Consider the following 24,160-nt stretch of genomic DNA (forward strand, 5'->3'; position numbering starts at 1 on the left):
GCATCAGCTCCCTGCTAGATCATTCCAAATGACAGGTCAGTAAACTGTGGTGGTGTAATGAGGACAAGCACTGCCCATTGCTTTTCAATTCCCAATCTTTTCATTGTCCACAATGAATTTGCAAATGTGCTGATCTTGGCTGAACATCAACTTGATATCATCTAGAGAAATGAGGATTAGGCAGTCCTTAATAAAGCCTTCCAATCCTTTTCAGGATGAGAAACCAAATGTAGCCTCCAGCTACTAGAGATTTTACTACACATTATAACTCTCATTTTCTATTTGGGATTCACTGGGATTTGGCTTTTACTGGTTGCCATGCCAGGAGGATGAATTGGCAATGTCTGGCTTAGGTACACAGTGGAATTCAAGGTTTAGATATAAATCTTAGTCTGGCCTGCAGTTCACCTCTTCCTGACCCTACGTGAACAAGTAAGTAAAATGTTCATAAACGGCAGCTGGGAAAGTCAAAACTTTTTGACTCCCATTTCACTTAACGAGGCAGTGGTACAAAGCAGATATTGCATGTGGCAAATTCAGGGAGTGGATTTTTCATTTCATTTGTTATTGCTATGCTCACATACATGTTCACAAATGTAATAAATAGACCCTTGCTTCTCTACTACATGGGCAACAGTCAAATCTCAAGGTTTCACATGAAACAGATAAAAATATCATGGCAGAGGAGTGTATTTAAAACTTTCTTTTCCTATGTCTCATCTCTATTAGGATGAATACAAAGGGTATGACCCTCCACATTTCATATGCTGAATTCACCAAAAAAGAAGTATAATGGGGAAGAGTGCTATAATCCTTTTTTTTTTTTTTGAGCACTATTTCTTTTCTTTCCACAGATAGCATGAGACTTTTTGAAATATTTGTATCTACAGAAGAGAGGAAATTTTCATTAAATAGTTTTAGCTTTTTAGGATAAGGTATCCCTCTCGAATGTTCCTGCTTTATGGGAAAATAATTGGTAGCTGGTCTATTCAAAGTGGACAGTTAATAATGAGAATCATGTGAGAATGAGAAAGAGGGTTTAACTCAGTTTTAAAACATGATCATGGCATAATGAACTGATGCCACACTAAGGCCAGAAACTGGGGTATCATTGTGTGTGTCAGATTCCACAGTCAAGAACCCTGTTTTGTAGATGATATTTTACATTCTTGATGGCCAAGAATGGAGTGATGGGATACATCTGATGGCATTCAAAAATATACATGGTTATGCCCATTTCCTTTTATTTCTTGTAATGCAATAAAAACAGCTGTACATATCTGTACTAGATCAGCTATGTTGTATCACCTCATATTCTGCTTTAATAGGGTGTTTGTTGTCCAGTTTTATTGAAGTTCTACAATAAGAACAATCTCATTTAAAATTCTGACTCAGTGAGTTTATTCGATAAAACCTAACTTGTATGTACTATATAAAAGTGAGTACACACAAATGTCATGGTGACTGTCTTGCCTGTCAATCAAGCCAGTGTTCTTTGCTTAGAGACACAACACATAGAGATGTGTTGCATCTCTATTGAATCTGAAAAGGTGAATTCCATTGCTCAGGTGAATTGATAGGACTGATGGGATAACATCTATTCTACTGATAAACACCTGTATGAATTACAACACATACCCTTCTTTTTTTTTATGAGTAATTGCATTGTAATTGCATTGCTGTTGTATTGGTATTTTTAAAAATGCAGTGATTAAGCAGAGAGTTCTGAAATATGACACATCCTCAAAAGAAAACAAGTCTGTTCTAGAAGTACATTAAGAGCAGTGCTTTTTTTCCTCTCTCTTTAGTGTATTCTTTTTTTCTGTTTTTTTTTCCTTTCTAATTTTGCATGTCTGTTGAGTTAATTATTTTCCAATAGTCTGTTCTGTGGTACCTCAGAGTAGCCATCCTGCAGCTCTTGACTGACAGTTACTGAACTTTCAGATGCAACGATACATCTGCTCTGTCACCATCTGTTGTCACAGTAAGGATTTGATCAGGTTTATTTTGAAGGAAAATCTCTGGAATGAAGCTTCAATTGTTAAATGATTATAGAAACACACAAGGGAAGATGAGTTCTTGCTGTTAAATTAAGCAGAAGTGCACAATAGGGTGTAAATTGTGTTGGGCTAATTCCCTACCATTGTCAGCCATCTATGGCACTCAGCATGGATTATTGCTGCATAACATACATCCTTGAAAGGCTTATGTTGCTTATTGATACTTAATTGAGCTTTCTGTAAAATAAACTGAATATCTCAATCTATATATATCTATCTATATCAAAAAGTTTCTGTGCTTGACATGAAATATTTTTCCCTGAGCAGTTTCTGTAATTGTTTTAGATGCTTCTGAGGCAGTCTTTGTTATAGAAACTATGCTTCCTCTGGCCAATAAAAGATTTTTCTTCCTTTTACATTGTAGTCTAGAATAGTTTCTGAACTTCAGGGCATAAAAAATTTTAGAGGGGCAATACACATGGTATGTTGTTAAAGATTTTAGGCTGAGGAAACCATGTTGACTTTTGAGAGGAAGGTCAGACAGCTTCCTGAAGCTAGTCGATTACCTGATGAGCTAGATAAAATTCATGTTGTGAGTCACTTGATGCAGTTACTACTGCAGTTGTTTCTGTCCTAGGGCTGCATACCTTATAGCTCATGAGAGGATGAAAGTAATTGGGACACCTGCTGAAATTTAGATGATACAAAAGAGTGATTAGATCAAGTTCTTATTTAAATCTCAAAATATAAGTCTCAAGCTGTGCATCAAATACTTTCTGCATGTCCAGCAAATTCAATTTTGCCTCGAGTAGAATTTCATTCTCTTTTACATATTTTTCTCATTTATTTTCATGTATTTTTTTCCTAGTACTAACTCATTAGTGTTACAAGTATTAGCTTTTTTTTTCCCCCCATCTGTAAACTTAATATCTCTCCCTGAAAATTCCTTTCAGTAAGGGTAGTTTTTCCTGACCAAATTCAATGACTAGATCTGTGTTGGCTGTGTGTTCATACTTTAGTCAATACTAGGGTGAATGTACTGTATCTCCACTAAAGGTTTAAACAGGACAGGTGAATGAGGGGATTCTAAATGCCTTGGTCCATTGTAGACCATACAAAGTGAGTGAAATAAACAGACATGTCCCACAGCTACACAATAAATTGATAAGTAGATAAAAAACTTGTTACTTTTGAGTTTGAGAAGGAGTTACTACTTATTGTACATTAGTGCTCTAAACAAATAAGCAGATAAATAAAAAAAAATACATATGTATTAAAAATTATATATTTATACCTATTTTTTGGGTGATAGCTATGGCTTAAATGTATTTAACTGTGAAGTGGACTGGAAGGAAGAATCTACTGCTTCTGAGATTAAGGCACTCTTACCAGATCCTTCACCTTCTAGTTACACACTTGGGTGTGAATTCAGGCTCATTCTGATCCCACCGGTCTTTTGTGTCTTTCTGTATAGTGCCATAGCTTCAAAAGGAGTTGTATACCTCAACTGTTAGGTCAGTGGTTAAGTTAGAACAGGAAAGACACAGGTCTGACAGACCGACTTTGTGAGTGCTGTAATTTCTAGGTTACAATAATAAGAGCTTTCCCTTTAGCTGCTACCTTTTGCAAGAGTATGATCTTACATGCTAAGGAAACTTGATCCTGTCTGAATGCATCCCAAGGTGTTCTGAATCAGAATGCCATAACAGATGTCATCAAAGGAATAATTGCTTCCTGTTTTGTCATAACAGTATGACGTGAACAAATACTTGTTCTCCCTGAAAGCATAATTCTGTATCTATGGTGAGGTCAGACAGAGAGAAACCACTGAGTTTAAATAACAATCAAAGGCATTGCTTTTATTGCATCATTTTATTTATATGTATGACATGACTAAATCCCACTTTAAACATATTTGGATCTGATATATTGCCATTTACCCAAGAAATGGGATATGTAACATAATTGGACAGTGGAAGGGATGCCTGCAATTTAAAGGACAGGTTTCCTGCAGGATTTGGATATTTATGATGTCTAAGACTGGAAATAAGTAGCAAACATTAAACCAAGAAAGGGCCTTTTATTCTACTAGAATGAATGTTTCCATGTTTTTCATGTATTTTTGGTTGGATGGGATAGCTACTAACTAAACAGGCCAACAAAGCAGCAGGACATGAAGCAACTTTCTGAGTTCAAGAAGCTTTTGGACAGTGCTGTCAGGCTCATGATGCTGTTCTTAGGTGTGTTCTGTTCAGGGCTGGAGTTTGACTGAATCATCCTGGTGGGTCCTTTCCAACTCAGCATATTCTGTGATACCCACAAAATAAATAGGTCTTTCTTGTCTTTTCCTTTTTTTTTTCCCAGTTATACTTAGAAAGATTAAGTATAGGAGAGACCTTTTTTTTCCCTCTAGCCTCACCTTAAATAAGGAATTGTTAATATCTGCAGCTTACAGATATGAATTTATTCTGTCTGGTCAGATTGTAATTTTCATTGGAGCCTGAGGCTAGAAATAAAAATGTTGCAATGCTTTATTGTAATGTCTCTTATTGCATCAAGTGAGTGTAAAAGTTCTCAGGAATAACATTAATTTTAGTATACTAGAAGGAAGGTGTTCAGTAAGCCTATACACACATTGTTCCTTGGGGAATTGTATCATCTAAAGAAATTAATTGGAATCAATGAAGCATATACTTTAACTATAGATTTTCTATTGGAGGAGCACATGGGACTCAAAAAGGCATAAATAAAGTATATTTAATTACAGTTTACTTCAAGAGGAGAAATGAATAACACTTCATTTTTCTCATTACTTATGCTACATCTGTGCAGATGATTGGTGCTTCAAATCATAGCTTCCAAAAATATTTATTCTCTTGAAATTCTAAAAACAGTGGTTAAACAGAACTCTGTGGACTGCAGGTGGTTTTTTGTCTTTTCTCTCTCGTCACAATAATAATCCATGGGACCAGTGACAGACTTTCTACCTGAATTTGAGAAAATGGTTGATTAATATAATAGTACAAAGCAATTGACAATTTATGGGTTATCTACAAATGAAGAAGGAAAAAAATAACACTGAGAAGAATTAATCACTGAAAATGTGTGAAGGAAAACAGTAAAAAATGTAAAAAAATGTAACTAATTGCAAATGCAGAAACATCCCCTAGAAATATTTAGTATTACAACACTTTTTTTGTCTTTCCAAAGAGTTATATGTCCTGGTAAGGAGACACTGCTCAGCGAGGAATATCTGTTATATGTTTAGAATATTAGAAAATATTTGCTTTCAATCTTAGTGCTTTTGGAAGCAAAACTTAGTAAGTCTGTCATATTTTATGACACAGCAAATGGAGATTTAGCAGTGTCAGGTCAAAAAACTACACTCAGGAGCTGACAACTGACAAAATTATTTCTTTATTTATTTAATAAGAAACAATTTATTTTGTTGGAATATCACTCAGCAGTGCTGGGTTGAAAAAAACAAAACAAAACAAAAACCAAACAAGTCAAGTGATGTAGCATGTGCAGGTCTGAAGGTCTGAGGAGGTATAAATAGGTATGCAATTCTGTGCCTGGGCTTCTTGCTGTAAAACAGGTCTCCGCTTTGATGTTAGTGCGTAAGTGCTGAGTGACCAGAGTCACCCGAGCCAGCTCAAGAGTACCCACAAAGCCCAGCAGGATCAAGATACAGTAGTGTACAGTTTCTAGCTGTTTTCTGCAAATATACATCCAGAAGTCCTGCTGCTTCCCATTATTTGTTTAACAGCCTACTGTTTGTAGTACTTGCTTAGTAGAAGCAGTAGTCACTCATCACTCCAACCTATTGCTCCCACGTGCCTGCCCTGATGGCAGTAGGTGGAATAATGCAGCCAGCTCTTCTTCCCCTCCTGCTGAAGTAGGCTGCTGTTCAAAACCTAACCCAGACAGCGGGAAAGAAGAGGATCTGATCCTATTATGCAAATAGCATCCAGACTTCTGAGACTGCAAAAAAAGCTTGAAAGAAGAGATGCTCTCTTGTGAGAGGAGCGTCTTCTGGCTAAGTATTAATTGTGAGTTTACATGCATCAATTGTTAAATAATGTTCCTGCAGGTCACTGTTTGCACTTCACAGGGCCTTGAGCTATTTTGCCAGGATCTCTTCTTCAGTCAGACAGATGGCACCCTCAGAGGAGTTTTTATGTTATCTTTCTATGGGTGAAGGAGCTTGCTTGTCCCTCTGTACAACTCTGTTGATAAAGAGCCTCAACATCTTACACTGAAATTTGGGCTTCATTCGGGACACAGTCTTAATTTTATGGGTTGCTTCCCTCCATTTCTCATGATAGTGGGACTCTTTGTGTTAAAAAAAAATAAATATCGTGAGTGGAAGAAAGCTCTGATACTGCAAAATGAGTCTCACTCGGTACTTTTAAAAGACTGAGCTTTTCCAATGAAACTGAAAAATTCATGGAAATGCTGAGATGCTAGAGACAAATCAACTACTGACAGGCATTACTCCACTGTCAAAAAGTAGTGCAAAAAGTGAGTTCAGTAAAAGTTATAAACACTACTACTAACTTCCTGCCACAGGCTATTGGCTTGTGACCAGCTATAGAATCCTCAGGATAGCCTAGATTCAATCTAAACACCAGGAAAATTAAAACCATCTTTATTATAACAGAACCAAAACCTCATCTTGGTAATAAATAGGATATGGAGAGAAGCATGAAAATAATAGCATGTAGAACATGCTGAATATAATGTTATTCATGAATATAATGATGAATATAATATATATTCATATATATTGTTGAAATTATATGAATATTCATATATAATGTTCTTCATCTATTAATCCCCTAAGATTTTTTTTTAGCTTCTGAAGGGATATTTGAGCTGTAGTTATCCTCTACCTTGCCTTGCTCTTTCAGAATGGGACTGCATTGTGGTTCTCTTTCCCAATACATTTGTATTTTAATACCACCGTTTGCAAAGTGGTGTTCAAAGTAATTCTGGAGTAGCATCATTTTTCTTTTCTTTATAATCCAAGAAGAATTTTATTTTCTTTAAGAATGTGTAAGAATGCGAGTTACATATCATTACTTTGGTCCTTTACTAGCAACTTTATTCTTGTCTCATCTGGCTCCTCACTTCCTTTTTCCCTTCCTCTTCAATCTCTATTTTATATCAGGGTCCTTCACAAATCATAACATTTTCTGCCCTTGTTTACAATTGAGAAGGGGTGATAGGATACATTTTTTATTACTGCTTGTGAGCAATGTCTTCAATCTCAAGGGTACTTTGACTGCAAGCAATCTGTACTGAAAATTCCTTTACACAGTGTATTTTAAGGATGAAATCTCCAATGAGAAACTTGATACACGGCCACTCTGAAAATTAAGGTAGATAAAAAGTGGGGACATTTAGAAAATCCTAGCTACAGATGCTACAGATGGATTATGAAATGTGAACTACTGCATATGGTGTGTATATAGTAATGAAATAATGTGAAACTGTAATAAAAAACAATGCTGAAGCTGTTTTTCTAAGAGCAGTAAGTCAAGACCACTTTAAAACAGATTCCAAGACAGATATGGCTGCTTTGAGAGCAAAGAATCACAGAATAATTTATATTGGATGAGTTTTTGTAGGTCATCTGGTCAGAATCCTGCTCAGAGAATGGCCCACATAAATCAGATTGCTCTGGACTTTCCCCCATCAGATTGTGACTGTCTTTAAGAATGGGGATTTCATAACATCTCTCACCAAGAGAAGTAATTGAGAAATTCAAAAAACACTAAAAGGCATCAGTGGTGCTTTGCTACATTGTTGTGCTACAAAACGGGCATGGTGAGTAAATCTCACTGTCTGTCAAAGTATTTACTCTGGATTTCAACTGCAGAGTATTTATTTGTTTTTATAAAAAACAGCTTATTTTTCAGGCATTTGTGACTGAAAGTTCGAATTCTGAAGGCAGGTGGAAGAGAAAAGCAGTGATCCATAACATTATCTCTATTCAGCTGTAGTGGAAGATCATTGGAACCAGTTTGTTTAAAACCAGGTTTTATCTGTTCAACTGTTATTTTTTCAAAAGTGGTCTTAATTTCTTTTATAGATATATTTGAAATACATTTTGAGTTACAGGAAGATAGTGTATAAGTGCTGTCTGATTTTTCTAATAAAAAAAGAAATATTTCTGTTACCTATATATATTAGATTTATGGATTAATTTACAATTTCTTATTACATTATATTATTTGAACTGAAGTTTTACTGCATTGTTCATTTTTTATAAATAAAGAAGGGTTATTATCACTTTCTATTTAGAAATTAAGCTTAATTAGACCTATTGCTTAATGGTCTTGAAAACTGTTAAATCATTAGACAAAAGATTATTTGCTGTAGCTAATAAGATGCAAAATTACCTTAGGGAGTATTCTTTATTGATTTGATTAAAATTTTATTACACCTCTTGGGGTTTTTTTTCCCTGTTAGTAACTGGCAATAGTAACATTGATTCTCCAAAGGCATTGTGCAGATGCAGCATAATTTCTCATCTGTAGGTTTCCATGTTCTGTACTTTTGAAAATAAAATTTAAACTCTGGTTGACTTATTTTTCTTTCAGTTACATGCATTGAGTGCTTGAAAAAATTGTTTTATTTCTGAGAGGCAATGTAATGCTGGTCTAAAATGTTTCAAATTTTGAAGTTTTTATTTATTTTATTGTTCTGGGAGTCTATAAGCAGTAATTGTGTTCTCTGAGAGCCCTGAGAAAGTCTTAAGGACAGTTTCAGCTTGCAGAAGTCTTTTTATTTTGATAATCAGACAGGACTGAAAATAACTGTTCTTCCGTAGAAATAGTCAAAGAAATTTTGCAAGCATTGATAGCTGTTTTCATCAGTTGCCATTTAAATTATCGAGAATGAAAATGTAAACAAGTACTCATGGATAGATTTATTCTATTGAATATTGATGTTGATTCCATGCAGTATTTAAATAAAATATTTTAAGTCTAAAAAGGCTTTTGTATAATTACATATATATGTGAACTACTAATCTTCAAGCTTTGTTCTCACAAGGGTATAAAAATATTTCTAAGTCAGATCTTGTGATGTCATTGATAGCAAGAAAGGTATTTCTCTCAGGTATGTTTATATTGCTGTGCAAACAGCAACACCAGAGACTTTGAAGAAAACTTTAAGTATACAGTGATTATTTGAAGGTTTATTCAGGCTTTGTGAGCGCTTTGAAATGTTAACATCTAGTTCTATAGAAATGTAATTCTCATGTTATCCAAACTCAAAAAATTTATTACTAAAATTCATTTCAGACATCCCTTACCCCATCATCTGTACTTTCTGTATGCTCAGTCATTTGGGGTTCTTCCATGTGTTAGGTAACCATCTCCTTTGGGCTGAGTTCAGTCAGCTCAGGATGTGAGCAAGGCCACTGCATGAGCTATACGGTCTCACAGGGACAGCCACGTAGCCTAAATTGCACTAGTCCTGTCCAGGTTCTGCTTACCAGTCTTTTTCAGAGAAAAAGAAAAAGAAAATCCGAAAGTTATCTGTAGCCAATCATTGAAATCTAATTGAAAGATACTCCTGGGACAAGTTAGGAATGTTATTAAATGTTTCTGTAAATATTTCACTTGCCCTGGTGCATAAGAAGGATAAATATGTTGTTGTTTGCTCAGTGGCGCCATCAAAAATCTGAAAGGCGCTGTCTGGTGACTTGTAATATTCTGATCTTTTTCTTTATTCAGCATCTTTCAGTAGTCTACCCTGAGGTGAAAAAGATGAATGCGATAGGTTGTTCCTCAAAAAGGAGAGGTCATGCCCTCCAGCTTGATTGTTTGAAATAATTTTGTTTGACCCATTTTTATTTTAGGCATGAAAAATACGTGCTCTGTACATTTAGAAGAGGAAAAAAAAATGCCATTAATCAACAGACAAGTCTTAAAACCAGTCAAGCTACAAAGCTTTAAAATAAATGATGTTTACTTTCTTTTCACATGAGTGCTGAGCTTGCTGTATTGTACTGTTATTTATTTTAAACCCTCAAAATCCCCCAGAAATTTCATCCTGGATTTAAATTTGCAGCCATTCTTGTGCCTGTTTCTAAATTCCACCTCAAATTTCAGGTGAAAAATGAACAGGTAGGAATTCAAAAATGTCCATGTATCAGAGATTTTTTTGTGTTTCTCCATAAAAGAAAGCAGAACCCTACTGGTTCCAGGAATAAAATAGTAAAAGGAGGGGGGAATGATGATAATGTGATATATAGTAATTATTTTAGTCAGGAAATGTGTAAAATGTGCACATTTTCAAAGTGTTTGCTGAGAGCTGCTCTTCTGAGAGTATCAGTGAGGATCTGAAGCCTCTCAGGTCAGCTGTAAAATGGCTCTGATGTCATCAGGAATGCATCTCCTCAGTGGTAATCCTGGTAATCAAATGAACCTGCTCAGGGATGTTTAAATTGTGTTGATGTGTAAATTGCTCGGAAGGTGAGTTATGTGGTGAGTAAATGAGAGAAGTCTACAAGAAGGAGAAGGGTCAGTAAAGTGAGGAAGGCAGATTACTTTAGATAACATGAGATGTTTTTTCATCATCTAGCTACCATTCCTATTTAGCAGGAAAATGCTTAATGCTGTATAAAATGCACACATCCCTGGTACATTTTGGGGAGTTTGCCACATGCTGGCTAGCTACTCTAGATAATTTTTTATCTTTTTTTAATTACCCAGTCAATATCCTGGAAGACAGGACTAGCGTGAACTATTTTTGTACTGATTCCTACTCATAATTTCACACACACTCCTGAAATTAATATAGATTGGTATCTAATACTGCCGTTTGCATCCAAATCCATCTTTGTAATAACAGCTGCATAAGGTCTTTCTTGGAAAAAGTCTGTGCTTTGTAAATGCTAATCACCTCTATTAAAATGAACAAATTCAAATTGTAATGAATTTTAAATACACGTAATTAATTGTGCATTGACTTGAATAATTTAAGAGAGGCAAAAAATCCCAACTTCTAATGTTGACATTTTGACAAAGGCACACAGTTGCCCAATTAAGGTTCAAATTGACTTTGTCGTTAGAAGAATTTATTTCAATAAACAGCTACTTAGAAGTCTTAAATAAGTAAAATGAGTGCTTTGAAATAAGCTGTGACTGTTAACATGTAGCACTGGATGAAAAACCCAATGAGTGAGCCAAAATGTTTCTCTGGATTAGTAGATTATATCAAGAAGAAGAAACCTGGAAAAGCAACACACAGTACTTCACCAGTTTGGAAAACTGCCCTGTATCCACATGTAGCCATTATTTTTCAAACCTGTGGAGGGAGCGATGGCATGCAGCAGTCAATATAGTCCTGAGTTCCAGCAAGATCCAGTACATCTCATTAGGAATGTGCAAAGTTTTCTCATGGGATGCTGTTGGATGTAACATAAATTGTTACGCAGGTTTTTCAAACAGCACGGTTACTTTTGGACAGATCTCTATGGAGGTCCAGGCAAATTTTGCTACTGTAAACATCTGTCTTTGCTCTGATTCTGATGTTGTTTGATGAGAAAGCAAATGTGCTGTTTTCAGTCTTGGATACCAGTTTTCATTTATCTGGATTGTAAGCAAAAAATCATCTTTCATAATTAAGAAATATTTTCTGTTTTCTCTGACATTATTTACTTTAAGGCCTGATAATATTTCCTTAATTTTTGTGTGGTCATTTTAAAAATAGAACAAGACAAAGCCAAATGGAAAACTTATACTCAGCCTTGGTCTGGTAGCAAGATGACAGTGTGAGTTCTTACACAGAAGAAAATAAAGTTGTGAGATACAATACATGTGCAATCTTAGATAATTTCTAAGATTTCTATTTGTATAGAATAATCTATTTGTAGTTGAGTGGTTCAAAAATATGAAGGTGATCTTTAGAGCTGTTGGTGATAGCTAAAGTTTTAGTGGACTTTTTTAATGAGGAAGATAAAAAAATAACACAAATTAAGAAAAATTTGGAAGATTAGCAGGCTTTTCAAAAACTTGAAAAACGGGATAGGAGATGTTTTGACTTCATTCACAATAGGGCAATTTTTTTCTAGCATCCATGCAAAATTTTTTGTGATTAGTTCTTCTGTTGACTTTGAAATTTTTTTTTACTCAGCACAAAATCCCTAAGCCTTTTCCTAAACCAGTTCTTAAGCAGAATAGATTTTGCCCATGATTGCGTTGTGACCCCCCTTTTTCTTCAATTTTTTCCCACATTTCCAGTGTGGTTTTTTATTGTTTTTCTGCTAACAATTGACTACAATGAATTTCCAGACTATACAAAAGTATTTTTAAAAGTACAGAGAAAATATATTAAAGCCAGAGTATTTCTCATCCCTCATTACTTTCCCTCTGTGTTGTCTGACATATTTATTTGTCTTTGGATTCTATGTTCATCCTGTCACTCCACAGCACAGTTTCACATAATGTGAGTGTGAGTATCAGACTTGCAAGACAAAAAGCTGTCAGTGCATCTGTTCTGATCTTTGAATTGCCTTCCTGTTGTGATGTCATATAGATATTACATTTCATTTTGGAGTAATTTTCTTGTATTTTTTTATTACTATCCTTTCTAAAATATAATGTGTAAAAACTCTGAAAAAGTCTCCCTGATAGTCAAGGCTATTTAAGTAATTTTTAGCAATATATTGGACTGATATAAAATATGGCAATTTATCTTGCTTGATTAGGATGTCTGTGTGATTTAAGAATGTACTAAATTACAAGATTATGGATTTTTGACTGAAGAAATTGTCCTGTTTCATTTATCATTTCAATATAGATTTTTTTAAATTGTCCATGATTCAAGTCATAAACCATAATGACTTATTGAATCTTTGTTACTGAACCAGCAGCCACTAAGTTAACTAATTTGTGTCACCATTTGATTTTGGAGAATGAGCTGCTTGAGGTAAGTTAGAAACCAGGAATGCAAAAATTGTCTTTCAAATGGAATGTGAATCATAAATAATATCTGTTTTCACCACCCTTTCCACATTTGTTGATAACAATCAACAGTTTTATAGGGATTCAAAAAACTTGATAAGATTAAAAACTAACTAGATTTTTGATTTTATAAAGTAGCACTGTCTATTTGTGATTAGCATTTATATGTATTCATCATGTGTCTGTGCTAAGAATTTATTTTCAGAAATGAAATTTCTGGAATTTCATAACTTCATGAAGTGCCATGTGTGCCAAGTCCCCATGTGCAGCTACACTGAGATACGGTCCAAAAATCTCAGTCTTTCATCATACTTATCCAATATTTCAGTTCATATATATGCATGAACTAATAATTTTGTAAGGTACAATCCCTTTGGAGTAAATAAGTTTCTCTAAGTTTTTATAGATCAAAGCTTTTTTAGAAGTCTGTACGTTTCCCAGTAACAGAAATGTTTCCAAAATGTCATCTACTTTACCACAAAAGTAAAAATTTTCAACAGTTCTCACCTTCATTGTATAAAAAATTGCAGTATTTTATTTAATTTCACACGTTTAGTATGTTTAGATAAACTGAGATCACTTTAGGAAGTTAAAAGTTCTCATAGTTCTCATTTATCTATTAAAATATTTATCATGTATTTGTTTAGTTTTGCCTTGTTTTCCAGAATATAGCCTGTGCTATTTTAATCCACGTATGTGAATATGCACATACACTCAAACAAACATGTAAATGTTCCTAATTATAATCATACTTGTCAAGCCTTTGCTTGACAGTTCCTCTCTATGTTGAATAGTAGGTATTGAGCCTGAAGGAGAAATGTTTTTCTGTTAATAAAACTTTTGGTACAGCAGGTTGTCTGGAAAATCAATCTCATTTTTCCTCATGATCTACAGAGGCAAGGGAGAAATATCTAAGGGAGAAATTGCCCTAAATTTCATGGCTACTTTAGTATTGAGTCAATCAAATGTGGAATATCAATACATCTGCACAGCATGAGTGACTGCATCCTGTAATTGTGATGAATAGTAGATGTAGAAATATGAAAGAGAAAAACTCTAAGAAGGGATTCCATACAGTGTTACAGGGATATTAAATATCATCAGGCAAGATGATATCTTGCTGTGTGTCCAATTTAAATTAAAGAAATCAAGATGAAACCAAATTAATTCAATTGAATTGATTTTGAAGCATAGATGTCTCAATTCCTAGAAATTACAGATCATGCATTTTCTTCAGTTATAGACGGAAAATGTGCCGAACTCCTGCACATAGTAGTACAATTTGTTTATACTTACACACCTCTTCCGGGTAAACCCACCTCAGTCACTGAGATCTAGAGACTGCAATTGAGTCAGAGGGATGAGGATCGTATTTATGAAACAGCATATGAAACAGCAGAAATTATAGAAATTTGAATAAACATTGAATTGAAATAATTTAAAACGTCTCTTACTTTACCAGTCAGTTGTTTGTTTTGTTTTTTTTTTTTTTTTCCATCTGAATTGTTCTTCATTCAGGAATGAAGGAGATTTCAGAGACTGTGGCTTTTTAGTTTTTGATGATTGACTATTGTGGTACAGATCTGTCTTCTTTTTGACTTTTATAAATTTACTTAAGTCACCAAACAAGCAGATATTTCAACACATGTTCTTCATTGAACCTGAGACTATATGACAGTTTTAGTGTTTGATATTGACAAAATAATTAAGTATTGAAGTGTCACTGGAGTAAGAGAAAAATGGACCTTCTCCCTGTCTCTGGTTATAGACCATAAAATATCCAATAAACTGTGACAGAGACTAGTAGTGTTGATTTCATACAAGGGGATTTCAAATAAGCTAATAATTTCCTGTGTGTTATGATAAAAAAATACAACCTCCCCTGTCCCTCACCTCTCCCCCCCACAAAAAAAAAATAGAGATAAAGAAAAACAGTAGACACACTATTTATTTTAGTGCATATTCCATGAAGAAATGTTGCTTAAAATTCTCTGCCCAAAAGTACGGAATTAAACTAGTGTAAATTTCTTTTCCAAATATAGACAACATTTAAAATCTGGAAGGATTAAACTTGCAGTAAAAACTTTCATTTTAGGGACATTCATACCACTCATGCACTTACAAACTTGTTAACTTTTTTACCTTTTTGTTACATAATTATTACCATTTTCCTTACACTATTATTACTGACATTTAAGACAATGTCCCATAACTTCTTTGTTAGTATAGAGATCAGTTTCACAGAGACATTTAAAAATAGATCTATCCCATGAGCAGCACTGTATGAAATATTGGTTGCACTATTTTCCATAGCAGTAGCGTACCCTTGCACACTGGATAATTTTATTACTAATGACACTGTTATAAATCAAATGTCCCATGATGTGTCTACTCCCTATTCAGTGGTTCTCCAAAAGCTGGCATAGTGGTGACTCATGTTCTTCTGCTCTTTAGGAATTTGATATTAAATAACTCAAAATTAACAGGATAGGTATGAAATTGCATCCTAAAGGGAGCTGGAATAAGTTCTAGTTCAAACATCTGTGTCAGAAGATCTGCAGGTAGTGGTAAGAGTCTACAGGATTCCACAACTCCATTGTAGCAACAGATGAAGTTTGTTCAAAACAGTGACTGAAAATAGTCTGCTAATCTCCTCTTTCTAAGCAAAAAGGTTCAAAACTCCTGCACAGAGATTTTTCAGGGAGTAAAAAAAAAAAAAAAATTGACGCTAATTTGAAATAAAATTTATAACATCCTATTGTTTAATGTGTAACTGTGAACTTGCATGTGGAGGCTGTATCTATATTGCTGTATAACAGCAGCTGCTTGACTTAGAATTCCTGACTGGTAGCTCCTTACACTTCACTTACATTAAATATCACTGACATGATCTGTCAGCAAATATGTAAAATACACCTTTAACACCCCTGGAGTATGTGGTTTAGGTTTTTTGTTGCTAGTACAATAAGTATTTCTTCTCATGTTTTTGCATTGTCCTAACAGGCATCGTTTATTAAAACTGCCAATGTATGATATTGTGTCTGGGGTTCAAGGCTTGCAGCTGTGTTAAATTTGACAGACATCAGTTTATGCACGTGAAATACTTGCCACAAAAGAAAATTTCTGAGAAATTGTCAACACTGTTGATTTTTTTGTCAGATAGTCTACATGGGCTGGACGGAAGAACGGGAACAAGACTCCCTTCAGGACCGAATGTACACACCAAAGTTTCTAGCACTGAGGGGATCTTCCCTGTATAAATTTATAGCACCTCCAGTAAGTATGTTTCTTATGCTTAGTGGGAATAAATTTATTAAATGAAATAATGTCATGTAATGTGTACAGGTCTTTCACAATGAGATAAACCAGTGAGTCTTTCAACACTCATTGGGCTAGCGGGATTGTAACTAAAAGCTTTGAAGAGTTCCAGGGTGTGTGGTATAGAAGTGATAGAAAACAGGTCTTCATCAGATGATTTGGTATCTAGCAAGAACTTATTTTCCCACACTTAAATGAACACTTTTAAAAGACAAATCTGCTTATGTTAAAAGGGAGCTTTTAATTTTCTTTTGGCAGACAGAACAGGCACAAAGCAACATGGTTAGATTTAAACTGAACAATCATTTTAGAGAAACTGCTGAGATTTGGGGAAATATTGAAGCTTTTTACATGCTATAGAGATGGCAATATGTCTCTGTTTAGATTCAGTCCTGAATGTAAGTTTTTGCTGCTTGAGAGCACCAAAACGAAGGTAGGGAATCAAATGAAATTATTTAAGTTAAATATATTAATTGGAATCTCACTGGAAACACCAGGCAAAATTTTAGTGCTCGTCTTACTCTCAGCAATTTACTTTCACTGTCTTATGGTACACCTAAGATGCAGTAAAGATCCTCTAGCTAACTTCTAAGCCAGTTGCTAAGGAGACAGTAGCAGTCCCATCCATGCCTGCAGCAGGAAGAGTCATGTGGATTAATTTTTCCTGTTTATTGGGTGACCTTTCTGACTGCTGCTAAACCCTGCTTTTGTCAGATCCAGGCCACAGCTCCTTGCTGTCTAAAACAGAATCATAAAATAGTTTGGGTTGAAAGGGAGCTTTAAAGGTCATCTAGTCCAACCTCCTTACAGCAAGCAGGGAGACCTTCAACTGGGGCAGGTTGCCCAGAGCCTGTCTAACCTGGTCTTGAATGGTTTTAGAGATGTGGCATCTACCACCTCTTGGGGCAATATCTTCCTGAGGTAGTTCAAAGTCATCTTGCAAATCTTTAGATTGATAATCAGTAACTATTTGTGTTCATTTAGCAAAAGGTTTAAAAACATGTGAAAGACATGGGGAATGGAAGTAAGTATGAACTGAAAACCTTACGTGTTCAGTGTTTGTAGACTAGTTCATGGGTGTGGGATTTTGGCTCTCTCAGGTTTATTAATTAATTTTTCAGGGTCTGATTAAAATGCCAGATTATGCTAACAAGCACTTTAATTCTAAAACATCTCACCTGTCTTTGCCAGACCTACTTGAGCATTTGCTGCCTGTCAAGTAAAACCAACTCCATTCTGGGTACTAGATAGAATCAGAATCAATGATGAGAAATCCTGTTCAGTACAAAAGATGAAGATTATTTTTTTCTAAGAATAATGGAAGAAACCACAAACCTCTTTACTGAAGAATCATAAATTTATAGGAATGATATACTTGTAGGGGGTAAATGTCTGATGGGGGAATGATTAATGGGTGTGAAAGGAACATGTTCATAAGAAGAATCTGAACCATGGTGATATGAGTAAGGAAAATCTTGGCAAGCTGCTATTGTATAAGGCAAGAAATCCATCCTCAAGTTTTTATAGCTCTTGTTTCAGCTCTGCTGCAAGCACAAAATGAATTTATATTGCCAGGTTCTGATTCCTAGTCTAAAATAGAAAAACTGTTCAAATGCAGAGAAAAATATTTTCTCTTCATGGAGTAGGAGGGAAGCAGAATGATAAGCATGCTTTTTTTAGGACAGAGGAAGAGCTCCTACAGAGCTGCCTTAAAGACATGGAATTATAGAATGTTTATGTTAGAAAGGATCTTAAAGTTAATCCAGTTCCAACATGTAATGTATATAATGATTGCACACTTCTAAAATCCCATTTTCTATATGCAGACTTTTACACATACATACACAAACATTAAGTTTGCTAATTTGAAGCTTTATCTCTTCCAGGGATTAGAAAGTATTATGAACAAAGTTTCAATAACAGTTTCAGAGCTTCTTTTTAGGAGATGTATAAAGTGTAGTTAAAATAAAAACTGCTTTAATTATATGAGCAGTGTAAACTGCTTGGGAAAAGTTGTTTTCTGAAAAGAGATGTCCTGCAAACTTTCTTAACCAGAAAATCAAACAAAATTTCCCCAGTCTCTGCCAAAGTCTAACACATTAGGGAATCATGTGTTTAAATGATGTCTTTGAACAGCCTCCCCTGCCTCTTTTTTTATCTGTTTGATCAATAGAACTTCTACTTCATATGTTCAGATAAAAGAGCAATCCTAGTGTTTCTTATTTTCATTTTGAAATATTAAAAGAAAATTACTTCTGTACTATTGTATTTTTCTATTATTTCCTGGCACATTTCCTTCTTTAGAATTATTAATTGTGTCAACTCTGGTTTTTTCCAATTATAAATTGGAAGAAACTTTTCAGTTTCTTCCAATTTATAATTGGAAATTTACTTGAGAAAGAGCCACTAACATTCTTTCTTTTGCTACTCAATATTTTAAATTAAAACATTAAAAGCAAATGGTGCAGCAATTTCTATGGATGTCTTAATTCTACAATTGCTTTTGTTTTGCACATATCTTTGTACAGAAGGAGTTTTGTTCTGACCTGAAAAGAAGTCAGTTTGTAACTTTACAGTTACAAACAAAATCAGGAAACCAGGGGAGAAGCAGGAGCTCTTGTATTTCTCCCCAAAGTATGGAGCCTATAGTAAATTTTTAAACACAGCTCCAAATGGCTTTGTGCTTCAGGATAATAATAATAATGACTTTTCCTCATGGCACAATAGAACTTCATCTGGTTTGACTGGGTGTTGTGGGCTCAGTGGGGCTGTAGCAAGGCTCCTCTCCCCATTTTTCTGTTCATGGTCAGAAATTTATCTTTTTTCCATAGGAGAAAGAGTAGCTTTGTGGTTTAATACCCACAGTTCAATAAGATAGTGAAGACTACATTTGACAATGACTGTAAAAAAAGAAAATTCTAGTAGAAGAGGAACTACAACACTTGTGTTTTTGAACTTTTCATTCCTGCTTGTGATTTCCTTAAAGGATCTTCCATTACAGCAATGTTTATAACTAAAAATTAGTTAGATATAGAATTTTCTCATACAACATCAAAATAATTTTGATCTATTAATGATTTCTTTCTCTTTAAATAAGAGATAAATTGATTTAATACAATATTTTGTTCTATGGCGTGTAGAAACTATTTTATTGAAAATTTTTCAAAAAGTTTATCCTGAATCTGGTAGAAGCAGTAATGTATATTTTCATCAACCTCTTCATTTTTTCTAACAAATTTAATGATATAGCTGTCTTTCTTTGGATATGGGTCACTGTCCAAAATTTCTTGCCATTAAGATGATTATTCTTTCATTTATAACCTCAATTAAATTCTATTTTGTGCCTTCTTCTTTATTTTGCGATTTTTAATATTTTCCCGTTTTCTACTTGCATTTTCCTTGGAAATTTTATACCCTGTTCTGATATTGCCTTAAGTCTTCCCTTACTGAACATATTCATCTATTCCTTTCTGTCTCATTTAAGTCTTAACACCTACCCTTCCATGATTTAATTTAATTCTTTCATATATGCATTTTTCTGTGTAAAACAGTTGCCTAAAATTAATACAGTTAAAAACAGTTGTGAAATCCCAAAACAAAGAGGAAAAAACCTGACTATTCTTCAAATCTTAGTTTGTTAGAATTTAGGAGTAGATTAATCTTCGTAAGAAAAAAAAGACAGTGAATATCTACCTGTGTTGTTTCATGCTTAATTTTTTCCCCCTGGATTTCCAGGGATGTGGGGTAAGTGTGGGTAAGTGTCTGGGACATTGCAAGGTTGGAGACTGGTTTTATGGATCTGCGAACACTGTAGGTGATTGGGAGCAAAGAGTGGCACACAGTTACAAGGAGGAGAGTGGTGAGAAACATGTTTTCTAATAGACAGGGCCCTTGCTCTGTGAGATGAAAATTAAAGGGCTGTATCCTCTCAGGATCTCACTGCAAACCCTGCAAGTTCCCAGGGGAAGTATCTTCATTTTGCAAAGAGCAGGCTGCGTGCAAAGGAACTACATTGTAAGGACAGGGAAGATGTCTCCTCAGCATTGCCTGGATGGAAGAGTCTGGTCCTTGCTAGTTGTTGCTTTGAGGCAGTGCTTGGTCTTTTTGAATATATTTTAATCAATGTAAATAGTTTAGGGAATTTTTTTTTTTGTTAATAAACGTCATTCTTAAAAACCAACAAAAATAACTTAATTTCTTTTTCTGTTTATTTTGTGTTTTGTTTGTTTTCTAAAGGTCACAACCTGGGATTGGACACGAGCTGAGAAAACATTTTCAGTTTATGAGATAATGTGCAAAATTCTCAAGGTATGATAAGAAAGTATAAAATAAATTGCCACTTTGACAGACAAGAGCATGACACTAAGTACCTTGCAGAAAGAAATCTATTCTTTTTCCCTTTAAAGTCAAATATCAGAAGTTCTGGTGTCAGTAGGTGCAGAGTCGAACTGGAAGGCATGGCAAGATTGGAAAAAACTGATTTTGACTAGGAAATGACCTTATTTCTCCATAATGCTGTACGGGGTTTACAGCTTCACTTTAATGTCACATTTAACTAGTGTAACACTTCCTTTTCTAACTGAGGACCTAAAGAAGCAGTGATCAGTTTGGTTGTTTTCAAATATGTTGATGAACTAATAGCAGCTGCAATGTATGCTTTCAGTAGGACTGAGCCTTTAAAATATGCAATACCCTTCTGAAAACTTTTGTCTTATTTTTTCAATTTTCTTTAGTCTGTCTGAAGTGTAATAAATGAGAAGAGATAGTAATACATGTTTAGAAAGCTAAAATTATGACTAACAAGGTAAATAAGACCATTATTGTACATTGTTTCAAATTTTTAATTGTGAATTCAATCAGAATTATTTTATCTGCTCTTTTCTCTGTTTAAAAAAACAGTGAAAAACAGATGCTCAAAATTTCTCAAATGAGAAGGAAAAGAGATGCCTTTTTCTATTCATGTGAAGTGCTTTCTGATTTATGTTGGTTTTGGGGTTTTTTTGGTACAAATTACATAAAAGATAATTTTAACATTTGTATCATTATATCTAGGCAGAGGCAGACTAGTATCAACAAGAAATATAAAAATATCGTACTTTTTAAAAGTGTTTTCCAGGGGGAAGACTTTTTACTGACATAAATGGTACATTTCTTAGGTTTGTAGGTCACATAGGTACACTATATTTTCCTTAGGGAGGCAGATTAAAGTTGCAATGGCTCAATAAAATTTGGAAACTTTTTGCATTTGAGACTTCAAAAAAAAAGAAAAAAAAACCCCAAAAAAAACAAAGAAAAAACCCCACTAAATTTATAGTCTGAAAAAATTCTCTCCGCTAGCTATCTGAACAGAGAAGTGAAAAGTTTTCTTTTACAGCTGTGTTGGCTGTGAGGTCTGGAGTTTTCATCAAGGAGTAGAACCTCCCAAACACAAACCATCCCATCCCTGTGGGATGTCCTTTAATTACCATGTGTGTGCAAATATTGGCTCCTTAGCAATGCTCATGTAGGAAGAGGAGTACCAGGACAAGTTGTTCACTCAGCGAAGGCATTGCACTGAGGGTGTAAGTGAACAATGCTCCAAGAACACAGTTAGCTTTGATAGAGTTGAAAACCCACTTCTTCCATGCATTTTTTTCCTCTTTCCCTTTGGTAACCTTTCATTCCTTCAGGTGCAATAAGCATCCAGGTAGCTCCTCTTTGTCAGAGAACTAAGTGCTTTGGAGCAAGGGTGACTCCTCCTTATGACTTATTCAAAGATTTTTTATACTCTTTGAACAGAAATTTATGGAATGTGGGCCATATAATTTTCTGTAACTTAAAGGTCCTTCTTCTTTTTTTTTAGCCATTTGCCTTTGTTGATGGTCTTCTTAATTCACCTGCATTTTTTGCCAGTTTTCTTTTCCCCCCTTTGTTCTGTGTCTCCTGTTCTTTTATATCAATACATTGGGTTTTTTGGTTTATCTTCATTTCTTGGCTTTGTAGCAGAAGTTTTTACAGCTAAGGAGACAGTCCACAAAGCAGTAAAACCTAAACCAGTGCCTTTCTGGCACTGTTGTGTGGAAGCACAGAAAAGAGTACAAATATTCTGGGTTTTTTATCATCCAGCCATCCAAACTGTCTGGGAAGAGGTGTAAATCTTCCAGCCTCAGTCTATATTAATAGAGAGGCAATTCCAGCATAAGTAATATAAGAATTTAATTTATGTGTTTCTTTATCACTTTATTAATATTCAGTTATTTGTATATTTTCTATAAATATGGTCAGGCTTATAAAATGTTGAAATGTTTCAAGCAGGTTCTTTAGCTGACAAAAACCTGTAAATAATAAAAACTGGAAGTGGGAAAATCGTTGCAATGGAATTGCAGCTTCTGACATTGGAGTATTAATCTTCACCATATTCTAGTTTTCTACAGCAGTTGCTATAGAACGTAACTATGGTTTCACTAAATATAAAAGCAAATAAAACCAAGAAAAACAGCCTCCCATTACACTACTACATTGAACATCTGTAGAAACTCAAGGTTTTATTCAGTTTAAAAGTCTCCATTTAAGCAATGAATGGTTTTTAGACCCATTTGAACTAGCCCCATGGATATTACTGAACCAGAGGCCACGTAAAAAAAAATAAAAAATAAGGTTATTCTGGTGTTTTGTGATCACCTTCAAACTTCTTCCCTTTTATAGTACCTCAAATGCTACTTTTGTTACAAATCTATTCGACTTGTAGAATGACACAGGTTTTCTGGCTAATATTCACTTCAAGTAGGACTTGCCAGTGGGCTGTGTTAACCTCTGCATGAGTTAGCTCAGGAGTGAGAAGTAGTGCTTTAGAGTTAAGTGTTACCACATCATTTACTAAGCAAAGTGTATCTGTATTGCATGGCTTGCTTGCTTTTGAATGAGGTATTTAAAAAAAAATTGTCCATATTCAGACTTACATTCATTAGGATGTGACTGTCACCCAAGGTAGCTGGTATTTTCTCCTGTGTATACTGGCAATTTCAATAACTGTCCCTCATGCCACTGAGACAGGACTTTACTTAATATGTCTGTAAGTATTTTTTCTCCATTTTCCACTCCTTAATTGTGACTAAAATTCTGATGAACTTCACAAGAACAATCTGAATTAGAGAGACTTACTACCCTAAGTTTGTCTTTTTAAATAGAATTGTAATTTTCCTCAGTTTGAGAGACTTCTCTAAGTTTCTCTTCATGAAAGAAGCACTACAGTGGAGAATATGAGCTCCCAGATCCTACTGGATGCATACTGAATGCTGATTTTTTGTGTTTCAGGATGAGAGAATAATTCCTCTTCAGTAACAGTAGAAATATTAAAACAGTAAATAAATATTAATGTCTACACAATACTTTGTCTGCTACAAAGTTCTTCACTGATTTAACCTTCAGGAAGAGTATATAGTCCAAAAATGTTAAATAAAACCCAAAACATGTCTGCCACCATGACCAATGTTTTCTTTATATTTATTTGCATGTGTTTAGTGTTCTTTTTCCTCTAGTATCTATTCCAAATATTCTGATTCCTTCCACAAACAATATAGAAGACTGGGATGCCATTTTAAATTGTCACAGTTGCCATAGTGTCAAGCAGCTAAAAGGCAGGATGTTCTGCACCTTATTTGGAGATGTCAGAGATTATTATGTGATTTATAGCTAGTGGATTCACATTTATAATACTCATCAAATAAATCACTATTTTGTTCTGACTGTATACTTTTTTTTAAATTTGCTGGATCAGATTACAAAGAAAAGGAAGAATCAAGGCATTAAGTCTCTGTTTTAATTTGATTAGGACCTTCTAAATAACCAGGAAGACCCTTAAAATTTGAAGCATAAAAACAC

General features: G+C 34.6%; 1 protein-coding gene across 13 annotated transcripts in view; it reads left to right on the forward strand.

Annotated features, from left to right (window-relative positions):
• Positions 1 to 24,160, forward strand: part of SNTG1 (syntrophin gamma 1) — a 321,662-nt gene that overhangs the window by 252,142 nt on the left and 45,360 nt on the right. For all 13 annotated transcript variants that reach the window (XR_005256059.1, XM_038129566.1, XM_038129568.1 and 10 more), the window contains 2 exons: positions 16,142 to 16,258; positions 20,537 to 20,608. Coding sequence is in view for 12 of the 13 variants with exons in the window: in XM_038129566.1 (XP_037985494.1) it covers positions 16,142 to 16,258; positions 20,537 to 20,608 (189 nt within the window). In the remaining variant the exon portion in view is untranslated. The remainder of the gene's footprint in view (positions 1 to 16,141; positions 16,259 to 20,536; positions 20,609 to 24,160) is intronic.

This window comes from Motacilla alba, chromosome 2 (assembly GCF_015832195.1).
Source record: "Motacilla alba alba isolate MOTALB_02 chromosome 2, Motacilla_alba_V1.0_pri, whole genome shotgun sequence".
Taxonomy (NCBI): Eukaryota; Metazoa; Chordata; class Aves; order Passeriformes; family Motacillidae; genus Motacilla; species Motacilla alba.